This window comes from Callospermophilus lateralis, chromosome 12 (genome assembly GCF_048772815.1).
Source record: "Callospermophilus lateralis isolate mCalLat2 chromosome 12, mCalLat2.hap1, whole genome shotgun sequence".
NCBI lineage: Eukaryota > Metazoa > Chordata > Mammalia > Rodentia > Sciuridae > Callospermophilus > Callospermophilus lateralis.
In genome coordinates, this window is record NC_135316.1 from 101147189 (window position 1) to 101174475 (window position 27287).

General features: G+C 37.4%; 1 protein-coding gene across 2 annotated transcripts in view; it reads left to right on the forward strand.

Moving 5' to 3' along the window:
* Pcca (propionyl-CoA carboxylase subunit alpha) overlaps positions 1-27287 on the forward strand; it is a 360840-nt gene that overhangs the window by 148238 nt on the left and 185315 nt on the right. For both annotated transcript variants that reach the window (XM_076871993.1, XM_076871994.1), the window contains exons 9-12: positions 3182-3260; positions 9678-9780; positions 13607-13701; positions 17342-17492. In XM_076871993.1, the coding sequence (XP_076728108.1) occupies positions 3182-3260; positions 9678-9780; positions 13607-13701; positions 17342-17492 (428 nt within the window). The remainder of the gene's footprint in view (positions 1-3181; positions 3261-9677; positions 9781-13606; positions 13702-17341; positions 17493-27287) is intronic.

Here is a 27287-nt window from a genome sequence, read left to right on the forward strand (position 1 = left end):
GATAAACAAAATAAAGATATTGTGTCTAACTACAACTAAATAATAAATATTTTAAAAAGTAATCTTCATAACAGGAGATTTGAACACATTAACCCAGGAGACAGGACTCCCTGATCAAAACCTAAGAACCAGATATAACAGGGTCAGGAGGAAGAGGAGGGGGAGACCTGGCAGAATGACACTAACTCTTAGTCTCAATTTTTGAGGTGTCCTCTGAAAGCTTGTAGGAATTGTATGTAGTTGTACTAAGGAAACATGTCAGTTGAAGAATATAAAATTAAATAAATGGATTGTAGACAAAAACCAAACAGAAGAGCGAGGGGTCCATTGGAAAAGAGAATGCAGGAGAAGATTAGCTGGCATTTCATGTCCATTCGAGGTAGGAGGGTAACAGCAATCATCAACTTGTTGATCATTTCTGATTTTTCTGGGAAAAATTAACTTTCACTAAATCTTTTTTCCCTTCTTCTTCTCTATTCCTATACCTTGTGGCTTACCTAGAGTGGTGGAGAGACAGCAAGAGAGCAGGGATGAGGGACTGAGCTATTTGATATTATTTAACATCAGCTGTGTGGAATATTTTTCTTTGGTTGTGGTTGGCTTGTTTCTTCATGGCATGGTGACAGCACAGAAATAGGTAATCCCAGAATCACTTTCATTCATTGAGTTATTTTGCATAAGAACTTGAGTAGAAAAGTTTACCTTTATATTAATTTCGAAGATAGCTCAAAAAGTTAGACTAACTGTCACTGTGCCAGTTTCTCCCCCTCTTCCTCCTGACCCTGTTATATCTGGTTCTTAGGCTTTGATCAGAGAGTCCTGCCTCCTGGGTTAATGTGTTCACAGGCCTGATACCTCATTGTCTCTTTTTTGGGAGCCCAAATTGCCTTATTATGTCTTGCCCTATTTTCTAATCACTTCTCCCCTTTTCTGAACATGGAATAATTTCTTATTGCCAAATTTTATGGTTTCTTTTCCCAGTTAAACTCCCCCCACCCCCTTTTTTAAACCATCTGATTTTGAAACTCACAAATCACTGCATGGTCCAGGTCCCATCGTAAATGACTAAGATGAGTTTAATACTAGAATGAAAAAAAAATGCCATATTTCCTAATCCTTTTTTTTTTTAAATATTTATTTTTTAGTTTTAGGTGGACACAATATCTTTATTTTATTTTTATGTGGTGCTGAGAATCGAACCCAGGGCCTCACGCATGCTAGGCCAGTGCGCTACCACTTGAGCCACATCCTCAGCCCAATATTTCCTAATCCTTAGGGGGATCTGAAAATGGCAGACACATAGACATCACATCTTTTGTGGTTTCCTGTTGCAGAGATAGATAATATGTGGTGGTGAATTGATAACACATTTTTAGAGGGGTCTGGATCCATTTGTCTAAAAAAGACCTTAAATTTTTGTAAATGGAATTTTGTAGGCAAAAAGTTCAACAAGGTTTGAATTGTTGGGGGGAGGGTGGCATTTCTTCACTCCTAAAAAGCAGGCTGATTGTTCCTTACTGATTGCAAACTAATTCCTATATGTGACTTTCATTGTGAGGCCACAGCATTGACCGTCCCTCAGGATCAAACCTCATGCAAGATTTCATGCAGCTTCAAGAATGAAAGCAGACAAAATCTTTCATATGCTGCCCAGTCTGTGTATTTACTTCTTTTTCTTATGCTAACCCAAAGATAGTCTGTACTCAACAGGAGTGTTTCACTCTCTTCTTCAACTCATCTCATGAGTACCTCTGTTTTGTCTGAAATGTTCCAATCTTTCTTCTCCTCTGGAGCCTCATTTAAATGACACTTCCTATGTTGTATTTTTCTTACCCTTTTCTCTCCACCTTCCTGTGATCCTCTGCTCTTTGAGTCCCCACTGATAAGTTATTTGGGTGCTCTGCCTCTTTTCCTGAATTATAAGGCCCTTCATACAAGAACAATGTATTATTTGTCTTTTTCTCACTGATTTAGCGTTTTAAAAAATGCTACCCCACATAAGCAATAAACAAAACATTTTAAATTGAATTGACTATAAAATATTTAGGAAGCAAGTGTCATTTTAACTAAGCTGAAGTTAAGGTGATGTTTTGTGGTGGAGGGGTCAAAGGTCTGTGACTTCTGGCCTTTCTTCCTTTTCCCTCAGGATCCTTTAGCTAGAGTTTAATGCTGCTACAGAATCACAGGCCAGAGAGGGTCCTTTAAGGGATCACTGACTGCTTCTTTCTTTGGGAAAGATCATAAACAAATAGTCTTATATATATGAGCATTTCCACAGTGTTTCCAGCAAACCTCTAGAGAAGGGGATGTTATAGCTTTTCTTAATGTATTGTCAGGGTGACTCTTGCTGTCAAAAACTTTATTGTAACTAAATACCCAATCTTTTAACAACAATTTTATGATTTCCTTTTCTTTTATAAACATTAGCTGGAGATGCCCTTAGTTTTGGACCTCACTTTGTACCTTCATGATGCTGTGGAGTGTTGCTTCTCACTTAGATCTTTTCTGCAGCCACGTGTGATTTTTCTCAATACCATCAGGTTTTTTTTTTTTTATTATTAGTTGTTCAAAACATTACATAGCTCTTGACATATCATTTTTCATACATTTGATTCAAGTGGGTTATGAACTCCCATTTTTACCCCGTATACAGATTGCAGATCCTGCAATCTGTATACCATCAGGTTTTGCTGATAAAGCTGTAGGCGTTCCCTGTGATTTTTCAGATGAAAATACTTATAGTACCTGGTAATCACAACTTTTGAAAAAAGGGAATTCAATTTGTTAAACATGCAAACAGATGAAGGGAATTTGTGTGTTTGTGTTTCTTAGTGTTACATAAGTTGCTTCTTTTATCTTTGGCTAGTTAATACTCATCTATTTCTGATTTTGGAATTCACTGTCAAATTATTTATTTAGTTTAGCTCTTATTTTATTACCAGAGAAAATGTTATGTTTATTGATACAAGTAGCCTTTTTTTTCTTTTAAAATGGCCACACTCTCATTTTAAAAATGTATATTTGATCATCACACTGGTGTTATTTTTTCGACTCTGAAGAAAGGAACTTTTAAATAAATTAGTTATTGTCTTCTGCGTTATTGAACATGTGGTCAGTTGTCATGTTCATACATCCAGATGATCAAAGTCTGAACTTCTGTCCAATTCCTCCCTGCGGCTAGGCTACCCGGTCATGATCAAGGCCTCAGCAGGCGGTGGCGGGAAAGGCATGCGCGTCGCTTGGAATGATGAGGAGACCAGGTGAGCCTCTGTCCAAAATGTACTTTTGATGAAAATTGCAGTTGCCAGAGTTTTATTAAGCTGGCAAGTAAACAGATACTAACAGCATAATGGAGTAATTACAGTAACCACTTATTGAATGGGGAAAACTAGAAATTATGGAGAAGCCTTCATTTTTTGTATTTTGAGATGAATATCCTATTATAGAGAGGCTTTTATAAGGGTATTTTAAAACATTAACAAAGGACTTTTTGTTTTTACAGTATATTTTTAAACAATTATAGTTATTCTGTTTTTTAGGCAGAAGTTACTAACATTTGACTCTCTAATTTGGAAGGTAATCTGAAAATTTGAACCAAATATATTTAAGAGTAGACATAATTTCATTGAGTGTTTATGTCAGGGCTGTGGGTATAGCTCGGTGGTAGAGTGCTTGCTCAGCATGCACAAGAACCCTGCGTTCCATACCCAGTACTGCAAAACCAAAGCAAAACAAAACAAAAAACCAACCCCCCCCCCACAAAAACACAACAATGATAAAAAGAATTTATGTCTTACCTCATTATGTACTTGTTTTACTTTGCTAGTCCATAAAAGTAGTGAACTATTTTGATATTTTATAGTGTGAAACGTATTCTTTTCTGAGTTTGAAATTGCTGCGTGTCTTTTATATACAATGCACTTTGTTGTAAATTTAGGTCACTTTCTTTTTACTAGTTTCAGAAATCAAAAGTAACTTCCAAGAGACAAAATTTTGAAAATCAAACATATTGGTGACATTATAGTGATTAGAAAGGAGTAGTTCAAGAAACTGCCTAATAGAAGCAGGTTTAAGGAACTCTGTTCATATTTATTTTCCTTATTTTCAGAATTGACAGCAGGAGAGTTGTTATTTTGGGAGATGATGGGATGAGAAATCACAAATTTTTTTTTTTTTTTATTGTTATGTTGTCTGTCCTGCCTTCTCTCCACCCAGAAGTCATCTGGCCTTTCAGATGCTTAATTCTACTATTTCCTCCTTTGCTCATTTCTTTCCCCATTCACTTCCCTCATAAAACTCCTAAAGACAGGAATTTGGATTTATTAGTGTGAAAGTCATCCAGTACAGTGGGACCAAACCTTACTAAAAACAGGAGGTTCTGAAAAGAGCAATTACCTTGAAAATCTCCTGGCTACTCTGCATTCTCCTTTAAGGCCTTGTGGGAAGGCACTGTGTTTGGTACTTATGGAGTGTCAGCTCTACAGGACAACTGACTCACAACACCACTGTTTCTTTGGTTGACTCCAGGGATGTGCTTGGCTTGTTTTGTGAGGATGACAGTCTGTAAATTCCAACCTCACTCTCACAGTGGCTCTGCACCAGGAAATGACCAAGATCACAGAGATGCTCCTCTTCCCTCTTCTGCTAACCCAACAAGAAGAAATGCAATATTTGTTGAGAGCCTGCTGTTGACAGGTGCTGTTTTAGTAAGGCTTCAGGGACCTACCAATGAATAAAATCAGAAAATAATCCAATCCTTCACATATTTTGTGTACTAGATCAGGGGTTCTTAACTTGGTAAGGGGAGGTTCATGAATGTGGATGAATGAAAACCACAGATTTCTCTTACCAGCCTCTGCCTGGGATGCATGTTTCCTCCTGGGTAACAACAGCCAGGGGAATAGTAGTATCTGTAGAACTTTTTACTGCTAGAAAGTCACATGTGTTATCTCATTATGTTTTTGCAGATAAGTTACGCTGATCATTAGACCCATCGTTGGTGCTCATTATTTAACAAGGAACCACTTGTATTATATTCTAAATGTGTAAAAATTTTCAGTATCTGTATTTCAATATTATTTTGTTTCCTCTGCAATCCTATGTATTTTTAATTTTTAAATTATTAATTGATATTATTTTTGCTGTTATTTGCAGTGCTGGGGATAGAACCCAGGGCCTTGCTCATGCTATAAGCTGTTATAATTATTACTTTTTTTTTTTTTAAAGAGACAGGGTCTTGCTGTTTTGCCCAGTCTGGCCCTGCACTTCTGGGCCTAGGTCGTCTTACTGAGTAGCCGGCACAACAGGTCTGTCCTATCATGCCTGGTGACCCCATGCGTTTTATAACACTTTAAGCCTTATTTTGACAAAATGTTTCAGTGCTATATCATCTTGTGAAAGGGATCCATGGCATAAACAAGATTGGGAAATTCTGTAGGTGGTAGTAGGAGTCAAACAAAATCACTGTGGAAGGTGAGAATAGCATAAGAAACATAAAAATGGGTGGAGACTTGAGGAGTCCTGGAGGGAATTCCCCTCAGACCACCTCTAGGCCTGTCCTTGAGGAGCCAGCGCTGGAGCCAGGAGGTGAGGGTCCAGGCAAGGGAACAGCAAGCTCAACCGTCCTCTTGCAGGAGAACCAAGACCCGGTGACATGGGAGGGAAGGCAGAAGGAGGCAGCTCAGAGTGCCTTTGTGGGGTCAGGGGAGATCTGCTGGCTCTCAGTCAGATGTGAAGCTGCTGGAGTGATCTGAGTAGAAAAGACCATCATGGAACTTCAAATTCCCGATATTTGAAAGAGTATAGAGAAGAATTTAATGAACTTCTGTGTGTATTATCAGATTAACCAGTTGTGGAGATTTTGTGACTGAGGTCTTACTAGGGCCACTCTGGTTGCTATTTGGTGGAGGACTTGAGGGGGGCAGAATCATGATCTTGAAATCAGAGAAACCAGTTAGGAGGCTGCTGTGATCATCTGTGCAAGAAAAATGGTGTGATTGGTGGCTGTGTCAAAAAAGAGTGTGATTTTGAACGTAGAGACAGGAGTGCTGTGGGACTGATGCAGAGTGAGAGTGCTCATGGATGACGCGTGGACTCTCCCCTGGCTTTTTAGGTGTGTTCTTACTTTCTATTTGTCTTAGTGTTGAATTTATATGAATTGAATGTATATGACACAACTTTGTTTCACTTGAAAATTTCTTGGGACATGCTGAGAGATGAAGGTCAAAGTGAGGGCTTCTGTCTTCCAAGTTGAAGAATGCTGCATTGCTCTGGTTTTTAGCCTCTCTCTGGAACTCTTTCAGCCTGGCTTAGCACCTTTTCATAGAGCATGAATTAACTATGGGTGTATGGAGTTGGGCTGACTGGATATTGTGTGGGGACAGAAGCACGCAGAAGCAAGGAGGCTGCTTAGTCCCATTTGACCTCACAGTCCATCTTTTTGACATTTATCTATCAAAGTTCAGGTTTAATGTCTCAAAGATTTTTTTCCTGTTTGTTGTTCACAATTTTAAATAGAACCCTTTGAACCACAGGACCCTTCCATGGGTGGCTTGATCTTCCTCACAGTCTGGTGGTTTGGGACTTCTACAAGGTGACCCGGAGTTACAAGATCAGTTGTTTCAAATCCAGATGGAAGCTGTATTACCTTTTTTTTTTTTTTTTTTTTTTAGTAGAGTATATTTTTTCATATTATACATGACCCATTCTTAGAAATCACCCTGTTTCCCCTCCACCACCTTCTGGTGATTGCCAGGGAGCACTAGGTTCTGACCAAATCCAATGTGACTCCACTTCTTCATCTGGAGTGGCGGGATTCTAGAATAGCACCTGGATGGGAGACACTGTCATTGTCATCCTTGGGAAGACCGTTGCTACATACAGCCTCTTCATAGGAAAGAATGGCATAAGAAAGATGCTGGAAACCATTTACAGGTTTTGTGAGAGGTGTATATTCAGTGAACATTACTTTTTTCCTCATTGTTTTCCTCTTTTGCATGATATTATATAGCAATTTCACTGAAAGCCCAACACTTATTTTTTATTGCTCCTCTTTAGTTCTCAGATTTCTTTTTTAAAAAATATTTATTTATTTATGTATCTTTAGTTTTTAGGTGGATACAATAGTTTGTTTTTATGTGGTGCTGAGGATTGAACCCAGTGCCTCATGCATGCTAGGTGAGCACTCTGCTGCTGAGCCACCACCTCAGCCCCTAATTCTCAGATTTCTTATCAGATCTGCTCCAGGCTATTGTAGAGAATAAGCTGTTTTATGGGAGGGATTGCTCTTCCCAGTTTCCTGCCAGTGGGACTTGTGCTGTTGTTGATCCTGAATTTTAACTTAAGAGTTTAGTGTTTTCACGAAAGAAGTTATTATAGCCATTCATTTGGCATCTTTCATTAAATAATTTAACCCTTACTTGGCAAGTAAATGGCACATTGATTCAAATTATATTTATATAGTTTGTAAATATAGATCATTTTCTACTGAAAAATGTGACTGTGCAACTTGGTAAACAAGCCATCTCTTTTGTTTAGATCAACAAAAGTGTAGCTCTGTTGTCTTTAATAATACATTATATGCTCTTTGCTTTTAAAAGTTGCTCTATGTCCTTTGTTCATTTGAAAACCCCAAAATTCCAGAATAAACGAGAGAAAGGTCTAATGAACACCCAGGTATTTAAATTCTGTAATAACTCATTGTGGATATTATGCCACAACTAATCCGTTCTTTCTTTTCCTCTCTCCCACTCTTGAAGAACTTTCTTTGTGTGTAAGCCACAACATTTTAGTCTTCTTTGGAAGCAGTATAAAATTTAGTGACCATTATTTGTTTTTAGATTTTATCCTAAGAGGTGTCTGTGACTTGTCGTAGAATCATTAGAACATTGGAAAGATTTTTATAAAAATGTTTGATATTATACAATAAATTGGGAAGAGAATAATGAAGGTGTTGAACACAGACTTAGATATTTTCATAATTATCTCTGGCTTTCTTTTCCCTATCCAAATTTAAGTGAGATGTATGACATGAATAGAAGTGATTGTCCCACCCATTTGAATGTCCCCACTAGATATACTTTAGGCCCTTTGAGGGTGCTTTCTGTTTTATTTTTGTCATCCCAGGACCTACATAGTTTGGTAATTAGTAGTTACTTATTGGGAGAATGTTATGATTGAATACCACAAACATTTTTTGTTTTTGTTTTTGTTTTTGTGCTGGGATCAAACCTAGGTCCTTATGCATGGTAAGCATGTGTTCTACTGCTGAGCTACACCTCCAGCCCCAAAGATATTCTAAACACAAATTTCCTTCAGTTTGAAATTTATCTGTGATACTTTCAAACTTGATACTGACCTTGGTGACTTTGATTTTTTACTCTTGGAATTCTTGGTTTAAAAGCAAAATGAAACTTCTCAATCATTATAGCAGAGACAAATTGCAAAGCGCTGTGTTTTCTCTTTGTGAATTATAATATCCCATCTAATAAAAGTTGGTTATGTGGTATTAAAAACAATGATTCATTGTACTTCTGGTTTCTTTGAAGTTTGCAGTCTCCTGAGATCTGAACTCCATATCCCTAAATCAAAGATGTAATCGAAGACTAAGAAAACTCAATGCCTTTTATCTGAGAGCAGAGAGTTTTGCCACATTTGGAAATTTGTCTTCTAGTCATTGTTTACCTGTAATGTTATATGTTTCAAGCACAAAAATAAACACATCAGGTAGTTATTTTTAATATCACCAGATGGACTGTTTGGAAATTAAAGGATTAAAAGAACTTGGTTTTAATGTTTTATGTTAAATACAAATGTTTAACTGTTTATTAAAAGTAAAAGGAATTAAGTTTTATATTCTGAATATATCAATGAGCATACAATACAATTCTCAATCAGTTTTAGTAAGTTTGTTTTTAATGGACTGGCCAAATATTGCCGATTTTATATGCATTTTAGTAAGCATATTTTAATAATAATGACTTAAATTATTTTAGTTTGGGGTCAACATAGAGGAAAATAATTAAATTCATGTTATTTTCACAAATTCTTTTTCTTTTAATTATTGATTTTCAACAATTTAAAAAATAAAAGGGCCTGTGTGGTGGGTGGGAGATAATGGAGAGCATTGTATGCATTTAGAATACGAGGAAGTGCTCTTGAGAATCTTCATACTGCATGTCTGGTCTCCTGGGTACGTTTGCTATGGTTCTGGGATAGTTGTGCCATTGGCCAGGCCCTTTCTTGTTCTGTTTGCATTTTCTATCTTCTGAGACGAGTGGATGTGCATTTTAATTGGGGGGCGGTGGTGAGTGCAGTGAAGATAGATTAAGTTTGAAGAAATGAGATTAATTTTAAATGCTTGGTTTAGTTGATTAAAATCTCTTACTTAACAGTTGGTGAAATAAGTCCTGGTATCAATAGAAAGTTTATGATCAGTTAAGTTAAATAACCCACTGAAGATCATAGAGCTAGTAATTGGAGGGGTTACAGTTCAAGCAGAGTTAATTTAATTATCTGTATATTGATTACTTTTTTTCTGCTTTGTTCTGAAATATGCCAAAATAAATACTTAATTCTTTTTGTTTTCTTTATAATGAAGGTTGTATTTGTTTTGTTAGTCTGATTACTCTTCTGTTTTTTTTTTTTTTTGTTGTTGTTGTTGTTTTGTTTTTAAACAGGGAGGGGTTTAGATTTTCATCTCAAGAAGCTGCTTCTAGCTTTGGTGATGATCGACTACTAATAGAAAAATTTATTGATAACCCTCGTCATATAGAAATCCAGGTTGGTGCATTTTAAGGTGCTTTCTAATTATGTCTTTTAAACAGTATCATTTGAAGTTATTGGAAAACATCCCTTCTTCCATTTAGAATGATTGTGAATTGTTTTCAGTCCAAAATAAACTGACCACCTGTTTTTGGAATCTTGTATAATTCTGGTCAAAGTGCTAGGATGTTGGTTGGGATGGAAGCATTATAGAACCCACCTCCCAAAAAAAACAGTACTAAGATGTCTACCAGACTGAATGTATTCCCCCTGCAGAATCATTCAGTCCCCTTCCAAGATTGGGCCATCTTGGACCATTTTTAAAAGGAAAAGAGTCCTGATCTGTACTTTGTGTCATTTTAGTTCACCAAATGTCTGTGCTTCACTGTGGCAGGAGTTCTGGTGGGAGCTGCTTGCATGGAGATGAGCAAATCACGTCTTCTGTTTGGATTAAGATTCAATCCAGTTGTTTAAAGTTGTGGGTATGAATGTCAGCAAAAAGAACACATAGAAGATAGGAACTCTGCTGAAGTTTTCATTAGTCAGAAAAGCCTTCATGCTAAGTTTACACATTATGACTAAGAATTGGCAGGTCACACTTAAATTGATAAAATATGAATATTAAATTAGAAACCACTGAATTTAAAACTCAGTGATCACTTTACATAGATACTATTTATGGGCAGAAAATCTTATAAATCTTCAAATTTTTTGGAGTAGAAAAAATGTGGAAGCATATCATCAGTGGTAGTTCTGAAACATGGAGCGTTTCAACTGTTTCTTTCCCAGGCTAGCCAGATCTGTTTTTGTTTGTTGGGTTTTGGTTTTAGATTTTCTTAATTGAGATATCATATGTATACGGCGAAGTCCATAAATCCTAACTGTACAACTCAATAAAATTTTTATATAGTATAAATATATAACCAACAAGATCTAGATATGAAAATTTCTACTAAATCAAAAGATTCAAAAATTTTAAAAAAATATTTAAAAAAATAAAAAGAAGGAAACAGACACGCACACAAAAAAAGATTCTTTCACACCACTTCCCAGTTGGTCCCTCTCCTTGGCTAGTGCACTTATCTGACTGCTGTTTTGACAGCTAGCATCATAGATTAGGGGGTTTCTTTCTTTCTTTTTTTTCTTCTGTGTGAGGGTCAAGTGCAGAGCCTTGCCATGCTTGGCAAGCACTCTACCTCTAAGCCCCACAAGTAAACTTCAGGCGTCATTGAGGATGCAGGGATAGAGCTGAGTGATAAAGCCCATGCTTAGCATACCTGAGGCCCCGGCTTCCCTCTCCACCACCACAAAAACAAGCTTCTTCTGAATGGAATCATACAATTTATAATTGTTTGTTCCTTTTTTTCCCATATGATGTCATATTTTTGAGATCTATGTCTTTTGGTTATTTTTTGTTGAGTAAAAAACTACCTCAGAATGCAGTGAAATAAATTCATTGTGCTGGAATACCACTTGTTATTCAGGCTTTAGATACCTGAGTTTGCTGATCGACCATGGGGTCCTTGAGGGCACAGACTAGGTCTTAGTTCTTTGCTCTTCCCAGCAACCACTCAAATAAATGTTTGTTGGTCTGTGTTAACTAATTAAGTAACTGCTTCAGCCTTTTAGCTTATTTTATTGTATTTTAATTAGCCATTGCCTATAATCTGCAAGATATTTTAAAACATAGGTGAAAATGTCTCCCAGTAGCTTAAATGGGCAACACAATGGTTCCCATATCTGATCTCTACTCAGAAGGTTTTTTTTTTTTTTAAATATATTTTTAGTAGTTGATGGATACAACACCTTTACTTTATTTATTTTTATGTGATGCAGAGGATCAAACTCAGTGCCTCACAAATGCTACACTGAGCTATAACCCCCGTCCATACTTGGAAGGTTTTTGAATAATTGTTTTTATGTCGTTTTCATCTAATTATTTATATTAGATAACTTGTGCACATGATAAAGGTATTCAGCAAAAGCAAGTCTCTCTTCCTATTTCCAGGCCCCTGGTTTCTGTTCCTATGTGCATGCACTACCGTTATTTCTTGAATGTCCACCCACATCCAGACTGTGACATATATGCGTGTGTTTTGCCTGTTGTTCTTTATGTAAACAACAGTGCATCTTCTGCAATACTGAAGCTGTGCCCTGGCATGCAAATGTCACCTCTGTGTTTTTACATTACGTCCAGTGATTTCTGAAGGAGGGAAAGAGGCATTCCCCAGGCCCAGCTCAGAGATACCGAATGGCTCAGGTTACTGGGAGCTCTCTGTTATCATGCAGCTTTTTATCAGGAAATAGAGTAGCTTAGAGATTTTTCCACAATCAGTGCATGTGTATCTATAAAGGGCTATATTTAAAGTTAAAACAGCTCAGGGTACCTGTAAGGATTAACTTCTCTTTTAATCACTTTTCATTTAATTGTTTCCCAAAAAATCATCTTCAAATCATTTTTGTTCAATGGTTGGTAAATACCCAAAACTTTAAAAAGTGAACTGGAGACTGTAAATGAATCTAATATTTTGCAGTTGGAAATATTCCTGAGAACTATTGGTTATTTTGGATTGCTTTATTTTTTAAGTCTACTTTCACTTCCTTGTCAACTAGAATAAAAAAGGACATTTAGAGTTATTTTAATGATTTAAAATATTTTTAGCTCTACCTCTGAGTCTTAGAAATAAAATGCCAAGTTCTTGGCATTTTATATTGTAATGTTTTCTTTCATTACTTGGAATGATTATTGAGTCTTAAATAGACTTTATTCCTAAAAATTAATGTTGCAGTCATATAGTAGCATTCATTTTATAGCTTACTATACCTGTTAACTGTAATATTTTTTAATTTGATATTTCAGAAGCCATATAAAATATTAAGATGATATTATCTATGGTTTATAATTTATGAAGAAACAAAATAACTTGCCCCAGGAGGTCTGATAATTGAAATAAAATTAATGCCTCTGTGAACCTAAAATATGCATTCAGGAATGTACAAATGGCTGTCCAGACAATTCCACTTTTACCTCACAACCCCAGCTTATTTCCAATTATTACAAATGTGAAAAGTCGTAATCTTTTCACCAGTTTCCTATAATAAAAAACAAATCACAGTAAAGATATCCACATATAAATATTGCATGCAAATGCACAAAGTATCACTTCCTGATGAACAAACTTTGAATAAGGTGAACATGTGGTGGCTCTCCTAAGCACCCAGGCAACCAAAGTGTGTGACCCTTCCATCGACACTCGGGTCCTTCACAGGGCACAGTGGATTCTAATGCTTTTTATATCTTATGTGAAATGTAACATGAGAATCTTTTCCTCAAAAAAAAAAAAAAAAATTCACACACACACACACACACACACACACACACACACTATGATTACAGGAATGCGTCACCATGCCTGGATTCCTTAAATATTTTTGGTAAAAATGTTTCATTGAATTTTGTTGAAATATAAAGGTTTTCTTTATAACTCTCTATAAAGAGTGTTTCAAGAGGCATGTATGTTAAAAATCAGGAGCTGTTGTGTGATGGGGAAGATGTTAGCTGGACTCATTATCCATGGGTGTGGCTATGTTTTTTCAAATGATGATGACACTCTTTTTTTTTTTTTGGTATCAGGGATTGAACCCAGGGGCACTTAACCACTGAACCACACCCTCAGCCCTATTTTATATTTTATTTAGAGACAGGGTCCCACCGAGTGGCTTGGTGCCTCACTTTTGCTGAGGCTGGCTTTGAACTTGAGATCCTCCCACCTCAGCCTCCCGATCTGCTAGGATTACATGCACGTGCCACTGCACCCAGCTACAAGTGACGCTTTTTGTTCAGGTTTTAGGTGATAAGCATGGAAATGCTTTGTGGCTTAATGAAAGAGAGTGCTCAGTTCAGAGAAGAAACCAGAAGGTGGTGGAGGAAGCACCAAGGTAAGAGTCTCTCCCCATGAACCTGCTTCCATATATCTTCCAGATTTCTTTTCCATTTTACTAGCCCAAATTGCTTTGATGTCAACATAGACTCTGATAATGCCTATTTTTATAACTCAAAATTTGTTACTTGATCTTCTTCAGTACCATGTTGTCAAAAAGTGAGGAATATTTGAAGAAGAAGTGTTTTTATAAGAAGAGAAATTTGGGTAGATAATCAGCTTTGACTTCTGCTGACTTTAGGTAGTGCAGAACCTGCTGGTATTTCATGGAATTTCAAGGATATTATTAGTGGTTTTATACATGGATCCTCAGTTTTTTCCTACCATGAAAGGACTTGTGGGGCTTAGTTCTGGACCATTGCTTGATTTATCAGAGCCACTTTGGGTAAACTCTAGGCTACCTTTCATGTGTTTTATGTGGTGGTTTCCTGAAGCCTTATTTCTAAGTTGATGTTAGGTTGGTTGATGCATATGTTCTGATATTTCTTAAAAATTCCCAATTGAATGTACATAGATTTTTTTTTCTTTAATTACCAGGCACCCCCCCCCCCAAAAAAAAATCCCACTTTAGCTTTAATTAGCATAGCCAGCATACCTTGATACAATGTAAGGTTTATGAGAAGAGTGAATGTGAATGAGTTTTTATCCAAGGTAATGGTAAAAATTAAACCATCTTTTAGTTGTAATAGTTTGAAAAAATCATATGTGGTATAGTAGTTTGAAATGTTTCCCAACTCCTGTGAACTTTTCTCGTGGTATGATGGGGGAGGGGACTGAGTTGTCACCACCTGACCGGTGGAATACAGGTCCCATTTTCTGGCCCAGGCACCCGGAAATTCCCAGCTTCTACTTTTTGTGTCTTCGGATGCATGCTCTTAAAAGCCTGCCACCATACTGTGAAGAATGGCTCACTGCAGCCACGTGGCATGGGGCGCTGTGTCACATGGCCTAGGACGTAAGGAGGGACGAAGAAAGGACAAGGAGTGTCCTCTCCGGGTCTTTCCTCAGGAAGGGTCCTGGAAGCTGCAGTCCTCTTTGCTTGATATTGACCTTTCAGTTAGGCACCTAGCCAACTGCAGACTCGGAAATGTCTTTTTTCCTTCCGTGACCACATGCTCAGTTGAAATTCTAGCTGTAGGGATCCAGGGGAGAGGACGCTGGCAGAACAGTGATGGGCTCAGATCCAGTTCTTTTGCAACTTTGTGGTTTTTTGCCTGCCTTGTCATCTCCATTTCAACTTTATGTTTTAAATTTACTCAAGTCTTACCTGGGTTAGAAATCCTTCATAGACTGGGAACCTTGAATCATGATTTTTGTTTGTTTCTTCTGTTTAGAAATGTAACTTTTTCATATGAACATCTCATCTATTAATTTAGAGAAAACAGGGAAATTTCAAGCAGTAGGAATCAAAATAAAAAGCTAGGACTGATCGTTAGTAGTGACTTGCTATGTACCTGTGCATTGTAAAATGTTAAACTAAATGACCTAGGTAGTTTTCAGATCCTAAAGTAAGAATCTACCACTGTGCTTTGAAGGTAGTGCTAAACTGGCTATTATCTTTGTGTTTCACTGCTTAGGATTTATGGTAAGGGAAAGGATAAGACCAGACAGGGCAAAAATTGAGTTCTTAACTGTACTAAAATTCTCCATTACATTATCTTCCATTGGTTTTCTTCTTTTATTGCATTAGTTATTCATCAAATCCTATATTCATTAAGTTAATGCAGAACAATATTTTTAATAGGGAAGATTCATAACACCTGAACCCATTGATAATCCTAACATCACCAAAGGGAAACAGTAGAAAGTTCATTTCCCAATTTCGAAGTATTCTTGCCCCCCCATGATCCAAATCAGTCTGTTACAGGCATGAGTTCTAACTAGCAGTTTCTGTGGAATGGAAATACAAAGCTAGTGTAAAAGGACACCTGGGCTGCCTGCAGCCAAACCCAGAAATCAAGGAATGAGATAGGAAGATGACCTGGTCCTTACCTGAAAAAAGGGAAGAGAAGGAGCATTGTAGATTAAAAGAATCTTAAAATACCAAACCAACCAAACGCAATGTCGGCACTGTACTTGGATCGTAATTCAAATAAATTTAGCTGTATAAAGATTTATGACTTAATCAGTGAAATTTGAGTATTGGATATTAATTATATACAGAGTGTTAAAGAGTGCTTAGTTTTTCAAAATGTGGTTGTGTTATAAAAAGAATGAAGGAATACATATAGAAATGGATATGAATGTTTTTGTAGATGAAATGATAACTAATTTGGAATTTGCTTTAAAATTAAAAACAGCAAAACAAAATGAATGGGCCTGGGCCTGGTAGAGAAGGGGGCATCGTAACACAGTTAAGCCAAGAGCAACTCTTATTAATCTTGGCATATTGATGAAAGGGATTATGCTAGTTAATAATAACATTTTGTAACATGTCATCTAAATTTTATTTGAAAATACTTTAACCCACTAATAGAAAAGGAGTCAATGTTTTGTTCTCAAAGCCTTTCTTGCATAAAAGCATAATGTGAAAATGTAGCCTATCTGATGGCATTTTTCTTCAGGGTTTGTTAAGAACATTTTAGCTTTACTTGCTTGTTGGAAGGTGATTTTGAAACAAAGGTGCTGTGGTTTATTAGATGTTAGTTGGCCCTTGTTATCTGTGGCAGCTATGTTCTGTAAAGTGTCATGAACACTGAATTAGCTCATATTGAACCATTATTCCTAAAGGAAATACAGGGTAGGTCTCTGCAAGCCTCTGGCCATCACATTTTCACACAGTACCTAACAATTTTAGGCAACTAGTTATTCATAATCTCACTTCCTGTATGTTTTTGTTGAAGGGCACATTATTCAGCCTTTGTTATTACTTTATTAATGGTGAGCCCACAATTCAGGCCAAAGACCATGACACACCTGCACAGAGCCAATCTTACAATGGGTTTTCTCTGTAAGGCCCTTCACAGCCTCTGCTCTCAAGCACAGTATTCAGGTGCCAGGTAAACAAAGAAGTTAGCCCCACTCCCTAACAAATGAAGAAAGAGAAAATGCACAAAAATGAAAAAAAAAAAAAAAAAAACCCAGAACACGAAATAGGCCTAAGAGGACACTGTTTGGAGGTAGGCACTAAAATGAGGCAGAGTGTCATCTTGTCCAACCTCAGTATAGTAACCATATCAAAGCTTTCCCCTCTGTGCTTATGTATTTATAAATTATCATGAAGGTATTACAAATATTGATTCTGAGATTACAAAATGATTTTGTCAAGTAGACAAACTTGCAAACATGGAATTCATGTGTAAGGAGGACTGACTTTATGCCAGTTTCTAAGAAATTATTTTCTCTTAATTTAGCTTGAAGCAACTCTGAATGTATATGTTCATTAAATTTTGCTAAAGAGTAGTTGTATATTTTACAAATGGATTGAAGTTATAATGTGAAAAGTTCAGATGTTTTATAAAAGTCTGAGATGGATTTGTTTAAGCATGCTTTGCATAAGGCAGTAATATAAAACATACAAGGTATAGAACATTGTGAACTCACAAATTGATAGAGATGATCTATATCTGAGTAACATTTAAGAACAAGATAATTTGACTTTTATTCAAAATGCATAAGAGTGCTTTCTGTATCCATAGCATTTTTCTGGATCCGGAGACTCGAAGAGCCATGGGAGAACAAGCTGTGGCTCTTGCCAGAGCAGTGAAGTACTCCTCAGCTGGAACCGTGGAGTTCCTGGTGGACTCCAGGAAGAATTTCTACTTCCTAGAAATGAATACGAGACTGCAGGTAACACCTGGTCCTGTTCCTCTCACCACTCCCCCCCCCCTTTTTTTTAATTATTGTGGTACTGGGGATTTAATCGGGGTGCTTTCCCACTGAACTATGTCCCTAGCCCTTTTAATTTTAATTTTTTTTTTTAATTTTGAGATGGTCTCTTACTAAGTTGCTATGGGTCTTGCTGTGTTGCTGAGATTGGCCTTGAACTTGTGATCCTCAGTCTCTTGAGTCGCTGGGATTACAGGCATGTGTTGCCATGTCTGGCTTTTTTTTTTTTTTTTTTTTTTTTTAATATATCTTAAAAATTAGTTTCATAAACTGTTAAATAAAGATTTCGATTTTATGCTTGTGCTGTCTACCAAGAAGGGACAGGTAAGAATCCTGTGAACCTAACATCAGGGTTTAGGCTTCTGCTTTGTTACTGATAGTATTTGGTGGGTAGAAATTCCTCTTGGGTTTTTTCTTGAATTTTTCAGCATTAGTTTGTTTGTCAGGGTTCATATGCTGTTCAGGGGCACTACGCTAGGTATTGCAAATAGAAAGGGAGTAAGTGCTTCCAGAATCTTCAAAAGGAAGGGAACCTAGAGTAAACTTTCAGAAATGATAATCACAGTGCCAGCCAGGCCTGTCCCTGTTATGAGGACCAGAAACCAGTGGCCGCCCCTGCATCTGTGGACATCATCCGTCAGTTCTAGCCAGGATCTCAGGAAGTTGCCAGTGCTATAGTAGGTGGCTTTCCTGGCTTCCTCCTTTTTTTTGTTGTTTTATTCAATTTGAACTATACACACACAGAACATAATGTGATGTTGAGCAAAGCAAAACTCCGCGCGTGTTCCACCGTGTCTTCTGCAGCACTTCTTAGCCAGCTTCCTGTTTTCTTCTTTTTCTCAGTTATTCCCCTTCCATCTTCTCTAGCGCCAGCTCCTCTTCTGACTGGATTCTCAGCACTTTCTCATGTTTCCATATAGTTCTTCCTTCGAATTTTGTATACCCAAGTAGCATGGTTAGTTCTTACCTGTTTCTTTTCTTTACAGTTTGTATTAATGGGCTCAATCGTCTACATTGTTTTGGGCTTGACTTCTGACACTGTGTGTTTGAGGTTCTTCCAGGGTGTTCCATGTGACTCCTGTATGGTACTCCTTTGAAGAAAATACCACTATCTTTCTAACTATTCAATTTCTATAGAATTTTAGTTTGCTTCCAGTTTTATGGAGTTTGCATTTGTTTGCTAGGGTTATCATATCAAATGATGATAAAGTGTGACTCACATAACAGGAATTTCACATTTCACATTCTTTCGCATTTCAGGAGGCTAAAGCCCGGCATCAGGGTGCCAGAAGAATTGGTTTCTTCCTTGGGGCCTTGAGAAGGACCTGACCCCTGCCTCTCCCAGCTTTTAGTGGTGGCTGACACTCCTTGTCCTTCCTTGATTTGTGGCAGCACAGCACAGTTGTCTTCTGGACTTCTCCCTGAGCATCTCTGTGCCCAAAGTTCCCTCTTTCTGTATGGACAGTAGTCATATTGGATTTAGGAGTCACCCCACTCCGTGACCTTTTCTTATCTTGATTTGCTAAGACCTGTGTACAAATAGGTCACATGCATAGATTCTTGATGGATGTGAATTTTGATGGGATTCTATTCAGTATATCATGCCATTCATAAAACACCTTTGTCCACAGAGGCTGGGATGGATGGGTGGGGTTACAGGCTGCTGGCCAATAGAATTGTGGGAAAACACACTTGTGCCTTTCCACACCTTATTGGGCTGGGGCTGGCTGTGGTGCTCCCAGAGGAAGCCAAATCTGCCTTGAGTCTTCTTTTGTTGAGATGATTGTTCTTCAGAAGCCACTGGGAGCCTGAAGGTCTTTCACAGTTCCTCTGAGCCTGTCCTTCTCTGAATGTGTCTGCATACTCAAGCCCTTTCCCCAGAGGTGGACTATTTCTTGTGACTATCCTTGTTGCCTGCTGGTGGTTGCAGGGAAGAGTGTTTTGGGTTCTCTCCATGCCTGTCTTCATCAGCCCTGTGACCTTGTATCCTTGAAGTGGGTTTCCTCAGTGGTCCTGTCCTTCCCTCAACAATAGGGAATCTGAGGTCTGAGCCCCAAATGGTTTTCTGCCTCTTTGTTGGTAGTTGCCTTTTTGTGTTCTGTATCTGATTTTATCCTCTTCTACATGACCTCGTCAGCCAGACATTTTTACTTCTGTCCCTATAAGCAGTGTATGATTTCCTAGCCAAGTCAACAATCTTTGTCTTGTATTTGCCTGGACAGTTTGGTCCATAGAAAGTTAATGTAAACTCTGATATATTTGTGGAATTTAGTTTTTTAATCTGTCTATCCCTCCATCCATCCATCCTTGGATGGTGGATCCATCCATCCACCTATCCTGAATCTCAGTACGCTGCTCAGGCTGGCCAGGAACTCCTAAGCTCAGTTGATCCTCCTGCCTCAGCCTTCCAAGGAGCCGAGACTATGGGTGCACCAACCATACCTGGCTTGGTCTATTTGGATTTAGAGTCTTTCTTATGTGTTTTATAATTAAGTGTATGTAATTAGATAATTAACTAGAAAAATCATGTCTTTTATTAAAGGGTAGATGTTCTTGTGTCTTCATGAGAATAACAGCTTTCAATATGATTCTGATAGAAACTGAAGTGACAAAGCCTTTGTATTTCATTCCATGTACAAGAAATACAAGATTGTTTAATTGAGGTACTCATGGGTATTTAAGGAATTGACAACTAATATCTTTTGTTTTTTTAAGTGCAGTTTGTTACCATGGGCTTGTGGTTTTTCCTTTTTGGTTTTTGTTTTGTTTTCAGATGAGACCTTGCCATGTTGCCCAGGCCGGTCTCAAGTTCCCGGGTTCAAGTAGTCCTCCTGGAACTATAGGCATGCAGTACTGTGTCCAGCTGTTATGGTATTTTTATTATTATTATTATTTTGGTATTTGTTCCTGGCTCATTTATTTTAGCCCATAAGTTTATTCAAGATTATTCTACAGTCATTTTAGCATAAGATCTAAAAGTTGATATTTAAATAATTCTGTGTTGCCGGTCAAAACCATCTAGGTACCTATGTTTTGTATCTTGGCTAGTTTGCCAGGACATTGTGTGCTATGCCATCAAGAAAGGTCATAAATAAGTTTGTGGAGCGGGAGACTCCAATTCATAAGGATTGCATCATATCAGATCTCATAGTTCTGATCTGTGCTAATAACGCACTTTGGTACATGTGTCTCCCATTTAATGTTTCCTTCTACCACGCGGCCAGCGCAATGGTTTCATTAATGAGGTTCTTGGCATAAAAGTTAGCTAGCGAGATCGAAATAAACACACAGACTCAATTACCTTTTTCTATGACCAGGTCCGAGATGGCTCCCCTCTCTGGTTCCCTCCTCTAACCGCCCAGCAGGGCAGCAAGGATTACTCAGGGCTAGCAGGAGAGAGAGAGGGCGAGCACGCCAGGGAGTAGCCTTTTATTGGGGAGCAAGAAATTCAGGGGAGAATTCCATCCAATGAAGGTTGAATGGGGGGCCGCACTCCAAGGTCAGGGTCAGTGATTGGGCCTCTGGGGTCAGTGGTCAGTTACACCCCCACACGGACAGGTTCTCTCAACAGGAGAGGGCCGGGAAAGCTCCGACACAGCCAGAGCGCCTCAGACCCTAACCGGGAGTCACCCAGTCACGTGTGAGAATGGCTCCCGACATTTCCTCATCTTTCTTTTCTCTCTTCTATTTATTTGCAGCAACTCTGATCCTGCCAGTCAAAGAAATGCATTTTGACTTGAACTCATTTGTGTGTAGGGGTATTTGATGGTAGGATATTAGTGAATGGGCCCATAATCGAGGAGTCTTAGACTTTATGGTATTTGAAAGCCGTTCTTACTACACATGCCAAACATTTCTTTCTAACATTGTTTAAGCAATTGAAATGTGCTTTTAACTGTGGATTTTCTCTTTTAAATTTCTTTACTAACCTTAAATTATAATGTGTAAGGCACATTCACCAAATTCTTTACCTCCTAAACTGTATCTTATCTCTAATTACTGTTTCAGTTTGAGCCAGGAGGGCTATAATTTTCTTTGTCTTTTTTTTTTTTTTTTAAACTTGAAATTTCCTGACTGAACTGTCACTTTTTCCAGCTTTAGAACTTGTATGTATTTTCTGGTAACAGAAATGTGAGGAGCGTGTTCATTTTACTAATTTCCTCAAGAGAGAAATTTGAGATAATGAATATGTTTCTCTATAAGGAAATATGCCTCTGAGAAAGTCACCAAATTTGGCCCATGAACACTTATCCATCTGACTGGGTTTGTTCTCAGTGTGGTCAGAGTTTATGTGTTAGAATTATCTATGTTTTTTTTTTTTTTTTTTTTTAATATTTATTTTTTTAGTTTTTGTCAGACACAACATCTTTGTTTTTTGTATGTGGTGCTGAGGATCGAACCCGGGCCGCACGCATGCCAGGCGAGCGCGCTACCACTTGAGCCACATCCCCAGCCCATCTATGTTTTTTAAGCCACTTGCTTCAAGGCTTAAATATAAAATTCCAATGCTTTAACATCACAGTAAAATTTCCTTCGTGTGGCCCTAATGGGACTCCTGCCCCTTGCTAGGGCCATCTCCCTGTGGGTGAAATGAGGCTCCTTTCTTTTCCCTGAATAAAGTATGCCTATGCATACTTTGGAGTGGTCTCTGCCCACGTCTGTGGTGGACACTCACTTCTCCATCCACCTTCACATTCCACACCCCTTGGCTTATCATTTCTCTTACGCATCTTGCCTTGTCTCCACATTTGATAGATGAAGAGATGGAATAATACTCTATCAAAAAGATGATTTATTAATATGCTATTTTAATGAAGTATATCATGTATAATTTTGCTTAAATTTCAGTTCCTTAGTTTATGGAATGGTAATAGAATTGGTAGTATTCTGTCTAAAAACAAAAAACAAAAAATCCAAACAGATGTATAGAAAATTGGAATAGCGACTCTCCATACCATATTGAGCTGTTGTTTTTCTGGTGCTGAGGTTCTAATCCAGCTAAGAACACATTCCACCTCTGAGCTGTACCTCAGCCCTATGACCTATACCTCTTCCCTCCACTCTATACCACATTTTGTCACAGCTGTTTATTTTCCTCTGTAGAAGTAAACTTTGTTTTACTTAACATGACATCTTCAGGAGTGTGGCATATTTAACTTAAAACATTATAACCTTTATTTTAATGACTTGCAATAGCCTGTTGAATAGATGTCTAGTCATATAATTTCACCAGTTCTGTGTTGATCATTTTTTAGTAGCTTTCTATTACAAATATTGCAGTTACCAGGAACCCTCTTCATCCATTTTGCATATAAGTGTGCAGAATTTCCAGGAAAGCAATATGTACTTTTTTTTAAAAAAAATTATTTTTTGTAGTTGTAGTTGGACACAAAACTTTATTATTTATTTATTTATTATTTTTATGCAGTGCTGAGGATCGAACCCAGGGCCTTGCACATGCAAGACAAGCACTCTACCAATAAGCCACAATCCCAGCCCCACAATATGTACTTTTATTAAGTATTTTCAGGTTGCCTTGAAATTACAGGAGAGCTTGTTTCTTCTCTCCCTGGCCAAAAGTGATCTTTGCCTGTATGAGAGTGAAAAATGGAATATTGTTTTTATTTTTATTTCCTTATTATGAGTGGGTTGAATTTTTCTTCATAGATTCATTCACATTTCCTGTTCTGTGAGTTGACTATTAGATCCTTTACCCTTTGAGTTTTCTTATTGAGTTGTAGAATGTCCTTTAGTTTATGATAGTAGAATGTTCTATGAATATTTGACATTTCTGTAGGACTGGGATTTTCTAAGCAAAGACTCCCACAGTCTCCCCACCCCTGACCCCCAGCTCCTAGATGAAGGAATAACAACCCTAAAGATAGAGAGCTATGGAGAAGAAGTCTCTGTTTTTTCAGAGCCATTTGTTGACAGTCCAGGTTGGTACATGAACTTGTTCAATGGAGGGGGCTTCCTCTCCTCTTGCCAGAGGGTTTGCTTACATTCCAGAGCAAAGTTTGCATATTTTCTGTCTCTGTCTTCCCAGAGCCGAGGAAGAAAAAATATGCCAATATCTCTTACATAAGCCCTGAGTTCAATGGTTTGGGCATTCCTGTCCCAGATACATGCCTCTCTGTGAGTTTAGGGACGCCAAGCCTGCACCATGTTGTCCATGGGGGCCTGGGTTATGGGGAATGGTTCTACAGTGCTCTGTGAGCAAGTGATTGTTCCCTTCTCTAATCTAGCAACCGTTCTTTCCTCTGGTAGGATTGACAAATAAATGCAGATATAAAAGCAACAGACAGGATTTGGAGGCATTTTCTCCTCATCTGTTGCCTGTCTTTTTGTCTTGTACATTATTTTTTTCTTCATATGAAGAAAGTTTTTATTTGTTCATGGTTGACATTTGAATTTATTCTCACAGTTTTGTTGTTGTGGCATGCTTTGGTTTTTCCTACTCCATGGTAAATAACAGTTTTCTTCTATGTATTCATCTAGTTCTTATTTTTCTTTCATGGTGAAGTCTTCTCTTCATTTAGAAGTTATTTTATTAATTTTTGAAAAATGGCTACTTGATTATTGAACTGTTATTGCATAGTGAGTCTTTCCATACCAATTAGAATTGCCTCCTTCATTGCATGCTGAATTCTCCTGTGTATGCGAATCTGTTACTTGACTTTCTTTTTTAAAGAGAGAGAGAAAGAGAGAGAGAGAGAGGAGAGAGAGAGAGAGAATGAATTTTTTAATATTTATTTATTAGTTTTCGGTGGACACAACATCTTTATTTGTATGTGGTGCTGAGGATCGAACCCAGCGCCACACGCATGCCAGGCGAGCACACTAACGCTTGAGCCACATCCCCAGCCTGACTTTCTTTTTTTAATCTTTCTGCTTATTCATGTGCTAGTACCACACTGTTTTAGATATTATATCTGTATATTATGTATTATAATTTGTTATCCAAGAGAACTGTTTCTTTCTCATTACTTTTATTTTTCTGTGGTAAAATTGCCTCAATGGATAGCTTATTTTATTTATATTTAGCATAAGAAATTAAAGTGATGGAATTGTTAAATGATTAGATAAATGCTTGTAATTTTCTACACATATTAATTCTTAAAATATGTTCTCAAGAAGAAAAGTGATTATGAAAAACCCATCTGTCCTCATTTTTCTTTATATTCTAATTTGAAATAATATGTTGCTTTTCTTTTTTAAAAATTATTGGAACTGGGTGCATTTGCACATGGCTGTAATTCCAGCCACCTGGGAGGCTGAGGCAGGAGGACTGACTGTAAGTTCGAGACTGGCCTTGGCAACTTGGTGAGACGTTGCTTCAAAATAAAAATAAAAGGGAATTAAAAGGACTGGGATGTAGCTCAGTGGTAACATGCCCTATTATTGGGTTCTATCTCCAGTATTTTTTAAAAAAGAAAGAAATTGGTCTATTTATACCTAATCCTGTTTTGTCCCTAAATTTTCATTTTTGTGACTTTTATTATTACTTTTTTAAAATTATCATCATATTTATTTTGTTGTTCATGGGCATGTCTCTCCTAGGGGTTAAACCATGTGTATCTTAACTTGTTTTTTTGGATATTATCAGCCTCTTACCATAGCTTCATGATTAGTAATTTCTTCATTTTGATTCATCTTACAGTTAGGTTCTTTTCCTTTTTTTGAAATTGAGAATTTGTTTTGTCCAGGTACCCATAGGTACCATAGTCTCTGAACTATTATATGAGTGAAAAGATCCCTTTCCCCAAGATTTCACTTTTGTAGGGTTTGATATAAAGCTGAGTTAACATGTTACTGGTTTTTTGAACTAGCATCAGCTGTTGAGTAACCACCACAGTGCAGGGAGGGGAGCCAAGCAGAGATCGTTTAAACAGGAAGGGTCTTTGAAGTGACAAGTGGGTGGATGGGAAGCTGCAGCTCTGGGCAGGAATAACCAACACCACACACACAGAGAGGGGAAAGTCTGAGTTTCCTCTGGTATTCTGAGTGCAGGATTCAGGACTGAAATAGTGGTAGTGTCGTGGTGGATGCATGTCATTATGCATTTGTCAACATCCATAGCTTGTAAATTGTAGCCTTTAACTAAAAACATTGAAATGGGTTTATCCATTGCAGCAAATTGTTACAATAATACGTGATGTTTATACAGGGGCAGTGGGGAGGGGGTTTAAGAAGGAAAGGTGTGGAAACTCTACTTAAAACTCATTTTTCTTAATGTAAAATTGCTCTAAAAAATAAATCATGTTTATTTTAAAAACTATTTGTGATGAAAAACATTATATATCTGTTTCTGAGTCTAAAATCGGAGTCAGATTTCACATGTTTCAAAAAATTTTTAGGGCAGAGATGAAACTTTGAAGCAAAAATCCTTGCATCCAAATCTTTCTTGCATTTCTTTACTTCTTTCTTCTCTCGCTCCACGACTCAGGCTGTTTTTTCCTCATGGTGATTTTCAAACATATAAAAGTGTGAGAGTAGCAACGACAAAGCCCCAAGAACCTGAAACCTGGCATTGGATTTGCTTTGCTAGTGTTGTTTCCTGACCGGCCTTTTCTCCCCTGGCTGGACTGTTTTAACCCAAGATTCAGACATTCTGTGATTTCATTTGACTATTTCAGTATACAGCTTTAACTTTTCTTTGCATTCCTAATATTTCCATGTTTATCTATAGTAGAATTTGGCATGTGTAGATTTATGACGTGAATTTTGTACCCTTTATCATTAAATAGTAGCTTTGTCATATTTAAGGGCTTTAATTTTAAAGTTCACTTATATCATATTGTATGTCCACCTTTCTGTTTTTATCTACCTTATCCTTTAAAGTATTCTTTATCATGTCTTTTAATTGTTTTCTAAGTTTATAACCAATTTTTAAAACACCCAATCTGACCCTTTTTATTATGTGAAAATGTAGCTTCAATCTAATATACTTATTTTTATCATTTTTATTTGTTTTTAAATTAATGTTTTTTTTCCCAGTTTTGCTTCTATTTTCTTTTTTCTTCTACTCTTGCTTGAATCAGGTTACTAACTATTCTTCTCACTGATAACTTGGAAGTTCTGTTCTTTAAAATTGTACTCTGTTCATCATCCTATTCAGACAAACATTGTATTTGTGAAGACTGTGTAACCAGCTCCCTGACTTTCTAACACTAAAGATTCGTGAGTTGATTTCATACTTCCAAGCTACTTTTTTTTTTTTTTGCGTTGTACTTACCTGTTTCTAAAGTTCTTTTTCAGTTTCTCATGTTATCTCACCGGAATTATCTTTCATTATTTACTGTATCTTCTTCATTTTTCCCTGATGTTGAGGTTTCTGCTCTAGTTTGTTTGTTTGTTTCGAATTTTTTTCCCTGAACGTTCCTCAGCTGCAACATGTGGACCGTATGTTCTGAAATGTCATATTCTCAAACATGTTTCTTTAGGCCTGAAGATGGAATGGTATTGGATTGAGTTTGGGATTCTTGGGTTTCAGTTCTTGTCTTTCAGTAGTTCATGAATTCCACTGTGTTCTAATTTCTGATATTAAGTCTGATTTCTTTTCCATTGTAAGTAATGAGTTCTTGCTGTCTGGAAGCTGGCCCGGTTTTCTTTTAATCACTGGAATTCATTGATTCCCAGTCCCCTATACCAAGTTACACTTAGGTGTGGGTTTCTGTCCATCACCCTGACTTGTATTCCAGATCCACTTTTAGTGTGCGGGTTTGATTCCTCATTCTCGGGAAAATTTCTATTATT